This window comes from Dermacentor andersoni, chromosome 8 (assembly GCF_023375885.2).
Source record: "Dermacentor andersoni chromosome 8, qqDerAnde1_hic_scaffold, whole genome shotgun sequence".
In the NCBI taxonomy this organism is placed as follows: Eukaryota; Metazoa; Arthropoda; class Arachnida; order Ixodida; family Ixodidae; genus Dermacentor; species Dermacentor andersoni.
The window spans coordinates 22,601,666-22,615,904 of NC_092821.1; the positions used below are offsets into that span (position 1 = coordinate 22,601,666).

Genomic DNA, 14,239 nt, shown 5'->3' on the forward strand with positions numbered 1-14,239 from the left:
TACCAGCGTATAGCGTACATATTGGTTAACACGTAGTGTTTCCACTTTTCGCCGCGCGAACACGGCGGTGTGTTGTCTCCATCGGGCGGCCCGGCAGAACAAACCTCTGAGATCGGAACAACGGCCTCCAAGCGCCCTGTGCGTTTGCGCATGAAGCCACATCAACATCAACATAATTTCGGCGCCGTGCCAAAAGCGTTGTGGCATCGTGCAAGCAAGGACTCCCGTTATTTCTGAAGCTCGGATAAAAAAGACAGCGGGTGCTCGGCACAGAAGAAAAATTAGACATTGTTCGTGCTATCCAATGTAACACAAAGAAGTCAGCACTGGCACGTGACAGGGATCTAGTGCTGACTACAGTGTGTGGCATTTGGAATGCCAAGAAGTTGCTCAGCAGTGCTGCTGCGACAGCGAAGAGATGTGGGCTACGAGGTTCAACTTTTCGCCATTGTTGCCTCTGTTGTTGCCGAAGTGTCGCCTAGCGACAGTGATGAGGTTGACATGGGAAGCGACAGCACAGGCGGTTCAGGCCCGACAGTGGCAGAAGCTGCGCGTTACGTCAACTTCATGAATGCAATCGTCGCGACGAGAACAGCACCCCACAATGAAAAAGGCACACCGCGACTTCTGCAATGTTACCGCGCCCGTGCACGGAGAATATGCAACGCCAACATGGAATCTGCCATGCGAGTGTTTGCCGAGGGGGCTGGCTTAAATGCTGGCTTGCAGCTTCAGTAAGTTTGAAGCCGCTGTCGTAGTTACTAGGCCGCTGTGGCATCAAATGAAAATAACACTTTTGTCGCGCGAAGTGAATAAATACTGCATGTTCTTTCCCCTTCCATCACACTCTCTCCGACTTCCGTTTTTGACAGGTAACTGCGTAACGACCTTGTGCTATTTCAGTTAAGCAGTACTACCATTTAGTACCTACTTTTTCCAAGCTCCAGCCAACTACGGTTTAATGAAGCTTCACTGTACCAGAATAAGAAACTGTTCACGCTGTAGATTTCACACGAGATTGGCAGCTATATACCGTTCTTGATCGCATACACATCGTGCCTTTTTTTGCTCACATGGAATCTAGCAGCCAGAAAATGTATACGATTGCAGTCTGCAGTATGGAATGGCGGCGCGTTTCTATTTACCTATTGCCTATTAAAAGCGTGCACTACACTTCGGACGACACCACGTGGTGTGAAACAGATAGGCGAAGATGTTCATCACAATAGGATTGGCAGTGATTGTTGTGAACGCGACGCGCGACGACCCCGGTAAAGATTTGCTCGTACTGAAATGAGAAACTGATTGTGCGCCGGCGTTTTCAAGCGACAGGCAGGCGAGTATTGCGGTGAAGCTGCCGTGGCAGGCAAAAATATGTACTGTTCTCGATCGCGCGGGCCTCACACATCTTGTGTACATGGAATACGCGGCCAGAAAATGTATTATACAATTGCAGCTTGGTGACGTACTGAACGTTGGTGTCGAAAAATTGTGTTTTCCAGGAACGTATGAACTGGTAAAAAATGAGCTTAAGTACATTGGGTCATCTTTTCTGTTCTCGATTGCGAACGTTGGCCCCAGGAAAACATACGTAATGGCAACATATCAATGAGGTTCTACTGTATAAAGGCAGTTATATGGACACTCCAAGCACGTTTTTGGCATTGTCGTCAGTGTGATGTCCCATATAAATCCAAGTGCGATAACATCGTGGCCACGCACTGCATGCTCTAGCCGTGCTAGTGGAAGTGTGCGAGGGTGAGCAGAGGATGGTCGTGGCTCGATCTTAAACACACAAGGAAGGAAGGCAGAGAGGAAGCACGCCATCTTCCATCACGTGCAAGGCACTAAAGGAGGAGGAGGGTTCTACTCAGGGGTCCTATTCTTAGGTACATTCTTGAAAGAGTGCTCTTGTAGCATGCCCCTTGGACTTGGAACTACTAATTTAAGACAAAGCCTCACCGTGCAGCCCTTGGTGATTCGCACAGGTGGACGAGCCTTCTGTGAACGCAGCTGTGCAATCAACTGCATCCTCTCGGCAACCGGAATGTTGAAGAACACATCATGGAGCTCGTAGCACGCTGACGTGAGCTGTGGTTAAAGCAAAAAATAAATAAATGCGCATTATGGAAAGAGATTCCAATGCCCAATAATGTACAATATGTATTAATAATATATTAAGAATGAAATTATAAGCATTATTTATTACCATGCACAATGGAGTCACCAACGCTTACAGTCTGTGCTCAAGTCAAGCTTTTGATTACAATTGCAAATTTATGTTGGCTTTAAAATACAAAATACTGTAGCACTCAGATGAAGCCACGAAAAAAGTCTGTGGTCTTTTTTTCAACACTCTTGCAGCACATTTTATTTTAGTCCCAAAACCATACAGAATTTTTAAAAATGTATGTTATGTTTTCTCTTGCTCAATCAGTCATGTTGATGAATCAAGAAAAGAAGGATAAAGCCAACCCACAATTAACTTGAAGCGACCACACAGCCTTCAAAGCTGAAATTGATTCCATAGTGCAAAGACCACTGAATTGAAAGCTTTAAATTTGTAAGAAAATTTTCTAATTTTGTGCCAATTACCTCTCGCTAGCACAGTTAAAGCTCTATATAATGAAATTCTGAATATAAAGAAGTATTTAACTTTTCATGTCTTGTCCACAGAACACCATGTATTTAGAACCTCAATATAACGAAGTGTGTTTGTATGCGATTTCAATATACAGTCAAACCTCGACGTATAGAACACGGATATACCTAATTATTGCATATATCGAACACTTGCCTGCTGTCGAACACCTGGAAAATCGCAGGCATTTATAATTTTTTAGTTCGAATGGGGTCAGACGTAAAATGGATATATAGAGCTCCGCCACCCCAGACCACGTGCGCTCTGTTAACAGGCAGCGAGCTTTCCCGCACACCCTCGAAGACAGCGGTGGCGCGATGGGCGTTCCCGATTTCTGCGCATTATAGCTACACAGATCGATCGCACCGAGGGTGCCATCTGAACACAGCAGCGTACGCATGCGGCGGCTTGGCTTGTTCGACAACGTCAATGATTCGTTGCATTTGTCGCACTGACTATTGGTGCCACACTCTGCGCCTGCCGCACCTCACAAGGACTGGTGGTTTGCATCCACAAAGACACGCGACAGCACGTGCTCACAAGGCTCATAGACATCTTGGCAGATGCCACTTATAGGGCCCCTCACCAGGCCCCATAGCAAGTTTTAGTTATACTACACTGGAAGCTGTTACGTGTCCTCTAGGGAGCATTCTGCCATAAAAAAATTTCAAATCGGCTAATTAATAGCAGAGATAGAAATATTTATGCCGCAAACCCATGATTTCAGGAGGCGAGCTTCACTGCAAACATAGGCACTCTCTCCACTCGCCCCGTCTAGCCTCAGCAAGCGAAATTCCTTCCCTGCATTCTCCCATACTGGGCTTCAAGGATCACGTGATGCATACGTCACGGGCCCCACCTTCACTTTTTTTTTTCTCCTCCCTTTTCCTTTTTCTTGTTTTTTTGGCGCTGCACACTTCCGCTGGCGGCGTCCTGTGCGAGCTGTTCCGATTGTCTGGCTTCATGCAGCACGCGACTTTGCACGCTGTGCACAAGGACATGTGACTAGTGGTGCAATTTAGTGCTACATGAATATTCAGGCAGAACATGTGGATCGCAAAGCACAATCACGAGCTGGAACACGGCAGAAAATGGCATAGTTTTGGCAAAGATATGGGATCGTTCCCCACCTGTGGCAAGTTGTTTTTTCATCCACTTTCATTTCCAGGAACTTATACTTTCTTTAATTAATTTAGTAAGTACAAGTAATTTCCCCTATGTTGCCCTTGGTGTCAATGTTTGTTGGCTTCTTATGATATTGGTATTGAGTGTTTCAACATGCTTCGATTGACGGACATGGAGATTGCAGCAGAAGTAGCGGCCAAACGAAGAAGCTGCCGAGGTTGATCCTGCAAGCGCTTACGCTGCCTCGTTCCCGACTTCAAGTGGGGCCCCGTAGCTGGTTTGGTCTTTCTACGCCGCTACTGCAGTGCAATAGAGAGCACCGGCATATCGCTTGCGGATCATTTCTGTGTTTAAGCATGCAGCTGCCAATGAGAAGCAGGCTACACTGCTGCAGTACTTTCAGCCAAATAAATAAATACTTTGTGCGAAGCTTCAAGTGCGTATTACCTGCACCAGGATTCGGGCACAATCAGGGATCGTTGTTTGGGGCAGGCGTGCGACGCAATCGACCACGCGTTCACAGCCGACGAAGTCGGCGCGGCCTATGTGCATTCGCTCCGAACAGCGATCCCTGATCGCACCCTTCGTTCATTGATTGATTTGCAGAAGTTTTTTACGTGATTTTATATATCGAATTCTGGCTATATCGAACTAGTTCGCAATCACTGCACTGTTCGGTATATCAAGGTTCGACTAACGAAATTTCACCTCTGCCACAAAGGAATGCCAAGACAATAAATGGAAACTTCCACAGACACCGAGGGTCAAAGATTTAATTACAAGCAGCTGCTTGCAAACACATTTCTCAAATCGTGCGCGACGCAACAAGAGTGACCGCGGTAGTGAAGCTGCATCATGTTCCGTATAAAATACAAGTGCGATAAGATCCTATCTCGCCCCACGCACATTGTGCTTTAGGTGCTAGTGAAAGTTAAAGAGGGTGAGACAAGAAACATGGTGGCTTCAAGAGTGCTGCCTTCCCACATGAGCAAAGGGAAAAAGGGGGAGGGGAGCGAGCTCACAGTACACAATCAAGCGGGCACGGGAAGGCAGGGAAGGGGGCATGGTGGGGACAAGTTAGAGCGCATCTTGACCGTGGCTGCACACGGCTGTAAGTGTGGCTGAGCATATACGCAGCCGCACACGCTGCTTTAGCAGTAATTTGCTGCATGTGCAAAGAGTGGGCGTGCTGAAATGGCATGGAATTATGCAAGCTGTCTTACTGCATGTTTAGTATTGGAGGTTGCATAATGTCGAGCTTCGTTGACCCATGCAGCCAGAGGCAGACGAAGCATTCACTCCCTGCTGCCGCCGCTTTTCATGATAGCATCATCCTAGTACAAGCAACGCTATCAGCCGCGGGGGCGGAGTGCACGCGAAAGCATGGATGGCTTGGCTTAGTTCATATTGCCTATGTGAAGATACGGTCAACATACGTGGCATGAAACAGTATCATTCGTCACAGACTTGCAAATTTATCATAATAAATTGTTTTCTCATTCACATTTGCTTTTTTCAACTGTTCAATGATTTGGAGAATTCTGTGGCCCCTTTCCATGTAAGAAAAATTGATCAGCGACTGCATAAAAGGTCGAATTTCAATACAACAAAATTTCGATATAATGAAGCAAATTGCCGATTTTACCTACTCCGTTATATCAATATTTAACTGTATTACATATAGTTGAATTTGATGTAATGAATGCAAAATAACAATATATCAGATATAATTAATCTTGGACTTGTTGGTACAGCATCTCCTATATTGTTGTAGCACAAGCTGAACAACAAGGACAACAGAAAGGCACATCCGACAGACACAGCACTAACTTTCAACAATATATTTATTTCAAGCTCTCATCACAATTAACCCTTTCAGGGCCAATTTTTTTTTTTTTGCAGATTCCAATTCTTCTTAGGGACCTATTTCAAAAAAAATTTATCGTAATTTTTCTAGGGTGACCGTAAAGTGAGAAAAAAATATTTTGCATTGGTATATATATATCTATACTCTTCATTCATGAATAACAATCATAAAAAAGGAAATAAACTTATAAGAATTAAGAATTTGACACATTGTTATACACACAGTTCAAGGCTTTGAACATGCGCACACGAGAATGTTTCGCACGTCAAATGTTCCTGCTCTTACACTAATACGTACGTCTATAGCGTAATAGAACTGCGTAGGTGTGCACACTCAAGAATACTGTGTGGTTGTGTGCCCATCAAGAAAGCAAAATGTTTGACAAACTTCCGCTAATCTTCATCTTATTGCCAACCAGAGGCAATTAGTTTTCGCGAGTCTGCAAAAAAAAAAAAAAAAAAAAAGGAAAGGAAACGCATGCACAGCGGCATCCTTTCTATGGGCACACCTGTGAGCACTAAACGAGCGAAAAACAGGCGGGTGCCCTTTGAGCGATTAGTAAGGAGATAGCTATCAGTTTTGTGAGCGGAAGAAGCTGAAACCGCCCGCGGAACAGAACCCAAACCGCTGCCCACCCGCGCAAGCGCCAATGCGCTAGCGGCAGTATACAGACGCGCCAGAGCAAACTAGCGCTAAAACAAACCATGCAACGAAAACCGAGAGAGGGAGGTGCGCAAGAAAAATTTCCTGTATTCCCACATAGTGGCAGCACATGAGAAAAAATAAAAAGTTAGGAAATCGGCAAGCTTTTTAAACGTACAGACGGCACCGTAAACATATGGCATCGACCATTTTGGACTTGTTTGCGGCGCCGTATATTTACGTCATTGACCCTGAAAGGGTTGAGGGAAAATGAGACATCCACCCAATCGTAGCAATTGCGAAAAAGGAAACCCATATGGGTTCCTCGAAAGAAAAGCCTAGCAGTTGAAGAAAAATTCATCCTGGTTCGGGACTTGAACCTGGGACCACCGCCTTTCCGGGGCAGCCACTCTACCATGTGAGCTAACTAGGCGGCTAGCAGATGGCAGAGCGGAGTCGAATTTGTGAACAACTCAAAGCAAAGGCAAAAGTTTGACGCAATAGTTCTGCAGAAACTCACAAGGTGGAGAGAAGTTATCACAATATATACCCTTACAACATCATACAAGATGTGTAAAAGCTCGGTAAACATGAACAAAAAACAGGGAGCCACACGCAGCAGCACTTTTCTGCTACACAGATTGACAGACATGTACACGTTCAATGCAAACAAAGATAATCAAGCTCTTTAGTGGATAAAGAACTTGAAGGCTTACTGAAGCAAGCGTCGCCAAATGTTGATACAGTCGAACCTCGATATATCGAACAGCGCGGTGATCGCAAAATAGTTCGATATAGCCAGAATTCGATATATAAAATCACGTAGAAAACGCGTCAAAAACTAGCGCAAGTCAATCAATGAACCAATCGTGGCGCAATAGATACTCACATGAAGCTTCAAACAAAGTATTTATTTAGTTCGCTGAAAGTACTGAAGCAGCGTAGCCTGCTTCATATTGGCAACCGCGTGCTTGACCACGGCGTCCTCAACATAGTCCAAACGGTCCACAATAGACAGTCCAGTGCCTTCTATTGCGCCGCAGTAGCGGCGTACAACGGCCAAAGCAGCTACAGCCTCAGTTGCAGTCGGGAGCGGGGCAACATCAGCGCTTGCTGGATCAGCCTCGGCAGCGTCTTCGTTTGGCCGCTCAGCAGTCACTTCTGCCGCGATCTCCACGTCTGTTAACTCCGCCACTGTTCCGGTGCAGTCGTCACCGCCAACGAAGTCCGCAATGCACATGATGTGTGGCTCAGCACCGACAAAGCGCTCCAACTGGCTCCACGGCCGCCTCGATCACGCGCGCACGCGGGGGCAAGCCTCGCCGTGCGCACATAGGTGCGCGCGTGATCGCGGCGGCCGTGCTGGCTCCAAGCCGCCGCGTGTGTACGCCGCTACGTTCAAATGGCGCCCGCGCAACCGATGTGGGCAGCTGTCGTACGCAGCAGTCTGGAACGCCGATCGCGCCGCCGCTATCTTAGAGGTGTTGCGGGAAAGCTCGCCTCATGTCAACAGAGCGCACTTGGTCTGGGGCGGCGGAGTTCGATATACCCATTTTACATCCGGCCCCGTTCGAAATAAAGAATTAAAAATGCATGCGATTTTTCATGTGATATAGAAATTGTTCGATATACGCAATAATTCGATATATCCGTGTTCGATATATCGAGGTTTGACTGTATGTGTCTAGCTTCTACTATCAAGCATGTCATCGTACACCTGCTTCTGCTCATGATGACTGTTTCTTTAAATCTGAGTTTGCATTTGCATCTTTGCCAATGGATGGCAAGAAAGCTGTCAGCAGCCACATTGTTTACTTTGTTATTGTGTTCTCGTAGCCTATAATTTATGCAACTAAACCGTATCCGCTTAAGCAGTAGTTTCGTTTTAAAAGTAGTAAAGTCAAATCCCTGACTCAGTGGCCACTGAACATAATGCGTTTTGTATCCGCATAAGCCGTACTAGCTTATTGCGTCCGTATCGGTTAACATGTAGTGTTACCACTTTCCGTCACACAATCGCAGCAGTGTGTCATCTCCATCTGAACAGCAAGCCTCAGAGACAGGAGAAGTGACCTCCAAGCGCCATATGTGTTTGCATGTGAAGCCACATCGACGTCAACATCATTTCGGTGGCACGCAAGCCATGTGCAAGCAAATACTGGCGTCATGCCGAAGCTCGAATAAAAGAAGACGCCGGGTGCTCAGCGTAGAAGAAAAAGGTGCTCAGCGTAGAAGAAAAATTAGACATTGTTCGTGCTATAGAATGCGACATGAAGAAGTCAGTCTTGGCACGCAACAGGGATCTAGTTTTGACAACGGTATGTGGCATTTAAAATGCAAAGAAGTTGCTCAGCAGCACTGCTGCAACCGCAAAAAGATGGCGGCTATGAAGTTTGACTTTTCGCCATCGTTGCCCCTTGTCGAAGTGACGTCTAATGACAGTGACGAGGACAACACGGAAAGCGATAGCATGGGCGAGTCAGGCCCGACAGTGGCAGAAGCTGCGCGTTACGTGCGCCGCATGAACGCAATCGTCGTGATGACAACAGTACCCCACAATGAAAAGGGCGCCCTGCGACATCTGCAGCGCTACCCCGCCCGTGCACAGAGAATATGCAACGCCAACAAGGAATTTGCCGTGCGAGTGTTTGCTGAGAAGGGGGGGCTGACCGAAAAGCTGGCTCGCAGCTTCAGTAAGTTTGAGGCCGCTGTCAACGCTGCTAAGCCACCGTGGCATCAAATGAAAATGACGAGACTTTTGTCACATGAAGTAATTAAATCACAACCTCCTCTACAAACATTATAGAGGAGGTCGTGGAATAAAAACTACATGTTTTTGCCCTTTCATCGCACTCTCTCTGAGTTCCATTTTTGACAGGTAAGTAGGCGATCTCATGCTATTTCAGCTAAGCAGTGCTACCATTTATTACGTACTTTTTCCGAGCTCCGGCCAACTACAATTTAACGAGGTTTCACTGTACCAGTTTGACCAATGTGGGATCGTCCACATGCGAGAGGAATGCGGTATACTACACTCATCATACAATCAATGATGTCCATATCGATACTAGCAACAATATAAACAAAAGAAAGGTTGGTCATCCCTTACACACACAGCTTCTCCCACAGAATAAAAAAAGACTCCTGGAATGAGTGACATCAACATTGTTTTTCGGCGCCTAATAAATTGGTGAGCCTGTGTAAAAACACAAGGCCAGAAATAATTGCAAGTACCGCATGCAAAGAGGAACATAACAAATTCATTGACTGTATCTTTATAACAATATTGTAGTTTTGGCACACAAAACCCCAGAATTTAATTTTTTTTATATCATCATACATATATATAACAAATATTGGTTATAACTAAGGTACATTCATGTTGAACATGAGTATGTCATAATCAAGTGCAACTGTAGTGAAAGAAATGCTCACAAGGTGGCACAAGCGTACAGTTGAGCAAACGTCATAATGTCACTGTAAAGATGGTCACCGCACTTCAGACGTAAGCTAAGTGACCACAATTCCTGTTGTACCAGATTTTTGACAAGTAAAGAAATGGAAGCTGTTGAAATTAATTGGAGAATGAAAGTTCAGTATGTTAATGCATGTTTGTCATGGCAGCAAGTGTATCAGTGGGGCGGAAAACTCACAATTCATGTGAGGTCTGTGAAAAATACTTGTCACGTGAGTCAATCCCACCAAGTTGTGATGCCAGAGCACAATGACACTTGTCCTCGTACTGCTCATGCGATGGTTGAAACCATTCGACATTTGTGCTTTGATTGTCTGTTACATTCTCTTTATCAACCTGTCATTAGATTATTACAGCAAAATTGTATATGGATAGCTGATTCGTTTGTCTATCCATTTGTCGCTTGTATGCTGAAAACTCCTCCGGCGCAACGCCATGCGCATGCATGAAATAAAATAAAAAAAGAAAGAAAGAGAGGCACACAATTGTCTGCGCCAGTAGTGACGTCGTTTCTCTCCGTCACAGCTGAGCACATGCACAGCAGTTTCTCTCCAGCTCCGAAATGGGTAGGCCAAGCATCATATGTACTCCTGAAGAGCAGGCAGCTTTTTATCAGCAATGCCGAAAGCAGAACCAGGAACAAGCTCGTCCCCACCATGCCGATGCTGCAGCCCAGCCACAACAAGAGGCTCATGCAGCAGAGCGCAAGCAGCAACTGCCTAGCAAGGATCCGGTAGCCTACGAAGCTGTTGTTTATTGAACCGTCGGGATCGACCAAGTGATAAAACGCCAGGGCTGCACATTTCAGCTTAGCTGGTTAACAATCTGTAGGAGTGCTTGGGCAGTGATTCTTTCTAGAGTACAGTCGATCCTGGATATATCTAACTCGAAGGGGATCACAAAATAGTTCGATATATCGATAATTCGACATCTAAAATATGCATGTCAAAAACTTCTCTAACAACTCCGCACATCTCAAGGCAGTTTCCCGATGTCGTAACTAACGGGAACTTACCGATCTGTGCCTCCAAGGCGCGTAAAAACAAACAAAAACACAGAGTGTTGACCAGAGCACTTTATTTCGGGGAAAAAAAAAATCTGTGACCTTTGCTTGCTTTTTCTTCTGCACCATCAAGTTCATTAAGCTGTCCTCAAGCTTGTTGACAGTGTCCAAATGAGAAATGCCAGCTCCTTCCATTGTGCCACAACAGCGACAAATGATGCTGAAAGCTGATGCAAGTTCAGCTGCAGTACATGGTGGTTGGACTTCTTCGTCGGAACGTTCGCCGCTGCTCGAGTCTGCGTCCTCGTCACCCGTGATGTCAGCCACAATCTCCGCATCAGTGCGATATGCTACAGCTTGCACGCCGTCATCAGAGCTGACGAAATCGCGTGCTGTAACGCCGCCTGGGATGGCGCCTGGGAATGCCGAGAGCTCGCGAAATTCACTGTCCAGGCATCCAGCGTCATCGTCTTCGCTGTCAAGACATCCGTCGTCTGCGGCTACCACAAAGTCTGCTTTGCGGAAGCAGTTCACAATTGTGCTTTTCTTCACATTGTTCCAAGCACCAGCCAGCATTTGAATGGCTCCGAGGAGGTCCACCTTGAGTTCGATTCCTAATGGAAGGTTGATTAGGAGCCTCTGCACCAGTTGTCGTCTGTACCCAACCTTAAACGCTTTCACAATCCCTTGGTCGAGAGGCTGAAGTTTTGCTGTTGTGTTTGGTGGCAGAAACTTGAGGTTTATCTGCTTTAATGGGCAGATGACATGATGGGCCGAACAATTGTCAAGAAGAAAACAAACTTTGCAGCCAGACTTCTCCAGTTCGGCATCCCATGCCTGTAGCCACTCAACGAAAAAATCGCGTGTCATCCAAGCTTTCTTATTGGATGGGTAGCGAACCGGGAGGCCTTTCACGTTCTTAAAGCAGCGTGGCGACCTGCTCTTTCCGATAACAAACGGCCATAGTTTGCATGACCCATCCATATTTGCAGCAAGCAAAATCGATACGCGCACTTTGTTGTTCTTTCCACCATGGCATGCAGTTCCCTTCAGATGCAGAGTCTTGTTTGGCAGCATTTGCCAAAACAGTGCCGTCTCATCTGCGTTGAATATTTGCGACAGCAAAAAGCTGTCGGAAATATTTGGCCACTCTTCAGACAACCACTTCTCTATGTGACTTGTGCTAGTCGCCTCGCTTTCACCCGAAAGGGTCTTTCCAACGATGCTGCTGCCAACCAGTTCCACCAGTGAAGCTTTCTTCTTCGAAAGTCACAGCAAACCATTTTGCCTTCTTCATGAGCACTGGGCCATCAACAGGTACGTTCTTGGCACGTGTCGCCAAAAACCAGGTGTACAATGCCTTCTCGACCTTGTCAAAGGTTGGGATGTGCACACGACACGCTCCAGGGCGATTGGACTGCACTGCCTTCAGCTTAACATCGGCTTTGTTCTTGAGGATCGTACTCAGGGTGTTGCGAGGAATTTCGAACGCCGCGGTGACTGACGACTTTTTCTCGCCAGCCTCCACCCGTCGAAGGATGTCCGCCTTTGTTGAAAAATCCAAATTCTTGCGTTTTTTCTGGCCAAGGCTCCGGAACACGTGCCAAAGGCGGAAAGAAAAACGCACTGCACCACACGAGTCTCAAGCCTTCACGTTGGCCTCGTGAATAAAAGGAACAAAGCGAATCGAAAGACGCACCACTCCGCGTGTCCGCACTACCACAAGCCCAAGCTGCACTGACCTCGTTCGTCTCACTGCGCCAGTGGTGTCAGCCAACCAAAACACAGGAAACGGGCACCTGCGGTCAGCGTGGTTTCTACCTCCCGCTTCGCTTTCACTCCCAATCGCACTCCAAGCGCTCCTCGTCCCGTGCCTTTTACCCACACTCCTCTTTCTCAGAGTGCGGGGCGGCGCGCGTGAGATCGCGGGAACATCGCGAGAGCGTCGTGAGGAAAAGCGCACTTGCGGGGCTGGGATGCGATGGGAGAAGCGCACTTGCCGGGGCGCAGCTCAGCACGGAGTTCGATAGATCGATATGCTGGTGCACGGGAGTTCTATATATGCGAACAATAGCACTATACTTTTGCATGGGATTCCCAAGGGGATTTTTCAACTGTTCGATATCAGCAATAATTCGATACATCCGGGTTCGATATATCCGGGATCGACTGTATATCAACTTCTCAACTACTAAACTAGTACCCCGCATCAAGTCATTATCAGTTGTTTGGACCCCTCAAGGAAGCACAGGGCGGGAGTTCTAATCAGATGATGAGGTACACCAAGCAGTGTATGACTGTGCAGCCAAACAAAAAGAAGAGTGTGCGAATACTTGAATATTCAATTTCTAATCAAACAGAGAATGTTCTAATCAAATTGCAAAATGAATATATAATATGTATTCGATTCGTCGAACATTATATTTTCCGAATATTGGTACCTTCGGTGGAGGACTTGGCCGTGTTCAGTGCCTTGATGCGCACAGCACTCCCACAGCGTGCAATCTCTATTGGTACATGGTTCAGCGAGATCAACGATGCCGACAGACACTATTAATGCGGCACGCACAGAGGGATCTACAACAGCAGCACATATGCAAAGAATGACAGCATGCAAAAAGATTGGTGTGATTAGCCACTGGAAGACGTGCTGATCGCATTGATTTTGCGAGTTCAGTGTTCACGCACACAGATTCCCACAGTTTGGAGCTCTCTGCCTACATGCCCGCACACACCAAACTTGGCACGCACGCTCGCGGTGGTTACTGGCTGGTCGACTGCAGACCCAAATTCCACTTCAACGGTCGTCAATCCAACCTGTACATGGGATATTACGACCGGTCACAGATGAGCTACACATAGGAACATATTAGAGACAGGCTTTTCGGAACAGTTGGCGGCCCATTATCATGTCAGCCGGAAGCAAATTTTCGTCACGGCCACAACATTGGTCACACTCTCTAGGCCAGTAGGCCCAATAGGAGATTCGTCATCAGGTATCAGCGACTTAAGTTAACGGTTACCGTATCAATACAGATCTATTCACAGCGGTCGCACATGCCAAAGAAAAGCCGACAGACCGCCTTGCCAATGAAAGTAAGCACAGTCGAACCCACTTATAATAATATTCAAGTGCCACAAAAATTCCATTGTTATAACTGGATTGCATAAAAAAATCAAAACAGGGGGATGGCAGAGCTGTTGTGCGAAAACTATAATGGCGGGGAGGCCAGTATCCCTCCCCACCACCTTCTTCCATCCGGCTGCTGATTGTGTTCACTCATTTAACTGCTTCCTGGGCACTCCGATCGTGTGTAACAAGCCACAGCTGCCGGTGTTAAAGAATGGCACTGCTACAACAACTGCAATGAGGTGTCACGGGTGGCAAGTGATATGCGAGCACCACCGAGGTATCGCTTTGGTGGCCCCAAAAGGGGCCTTTTAAAGATTGCGAGAAGGCTGCCGTGGCAGTCTGTCAGCTTGAGA

The 14,239-nt window shown here is 46.7% G+C and overlaps 1 protein-coding gene across 5 annotated transcripts in view; it reads right to left on the reverse strand.

Moving 5' to 3' along the window:
- Positions 1-14,239, reverse strand: part of LOC126526610 (uncharacterized) — a 113,673-nt gene that overhangs the window by 16,595 nt on the left and 82,839 nt on the right. For all 5 annotated transcript variants that reach the window (XM_055068255.2, XM_055068251.2, XM_055068253.2 and 2 more), the window contains one exon: positions 1,963-2,091. In XM_055068255.2, the coding sequence (XP_054924230.2) occupies positions 1,963-2,091 (129 nt within the window). The remainder of the gene's footprint in view (positions 1-1,962; positions 2,092-14,239) is intronic.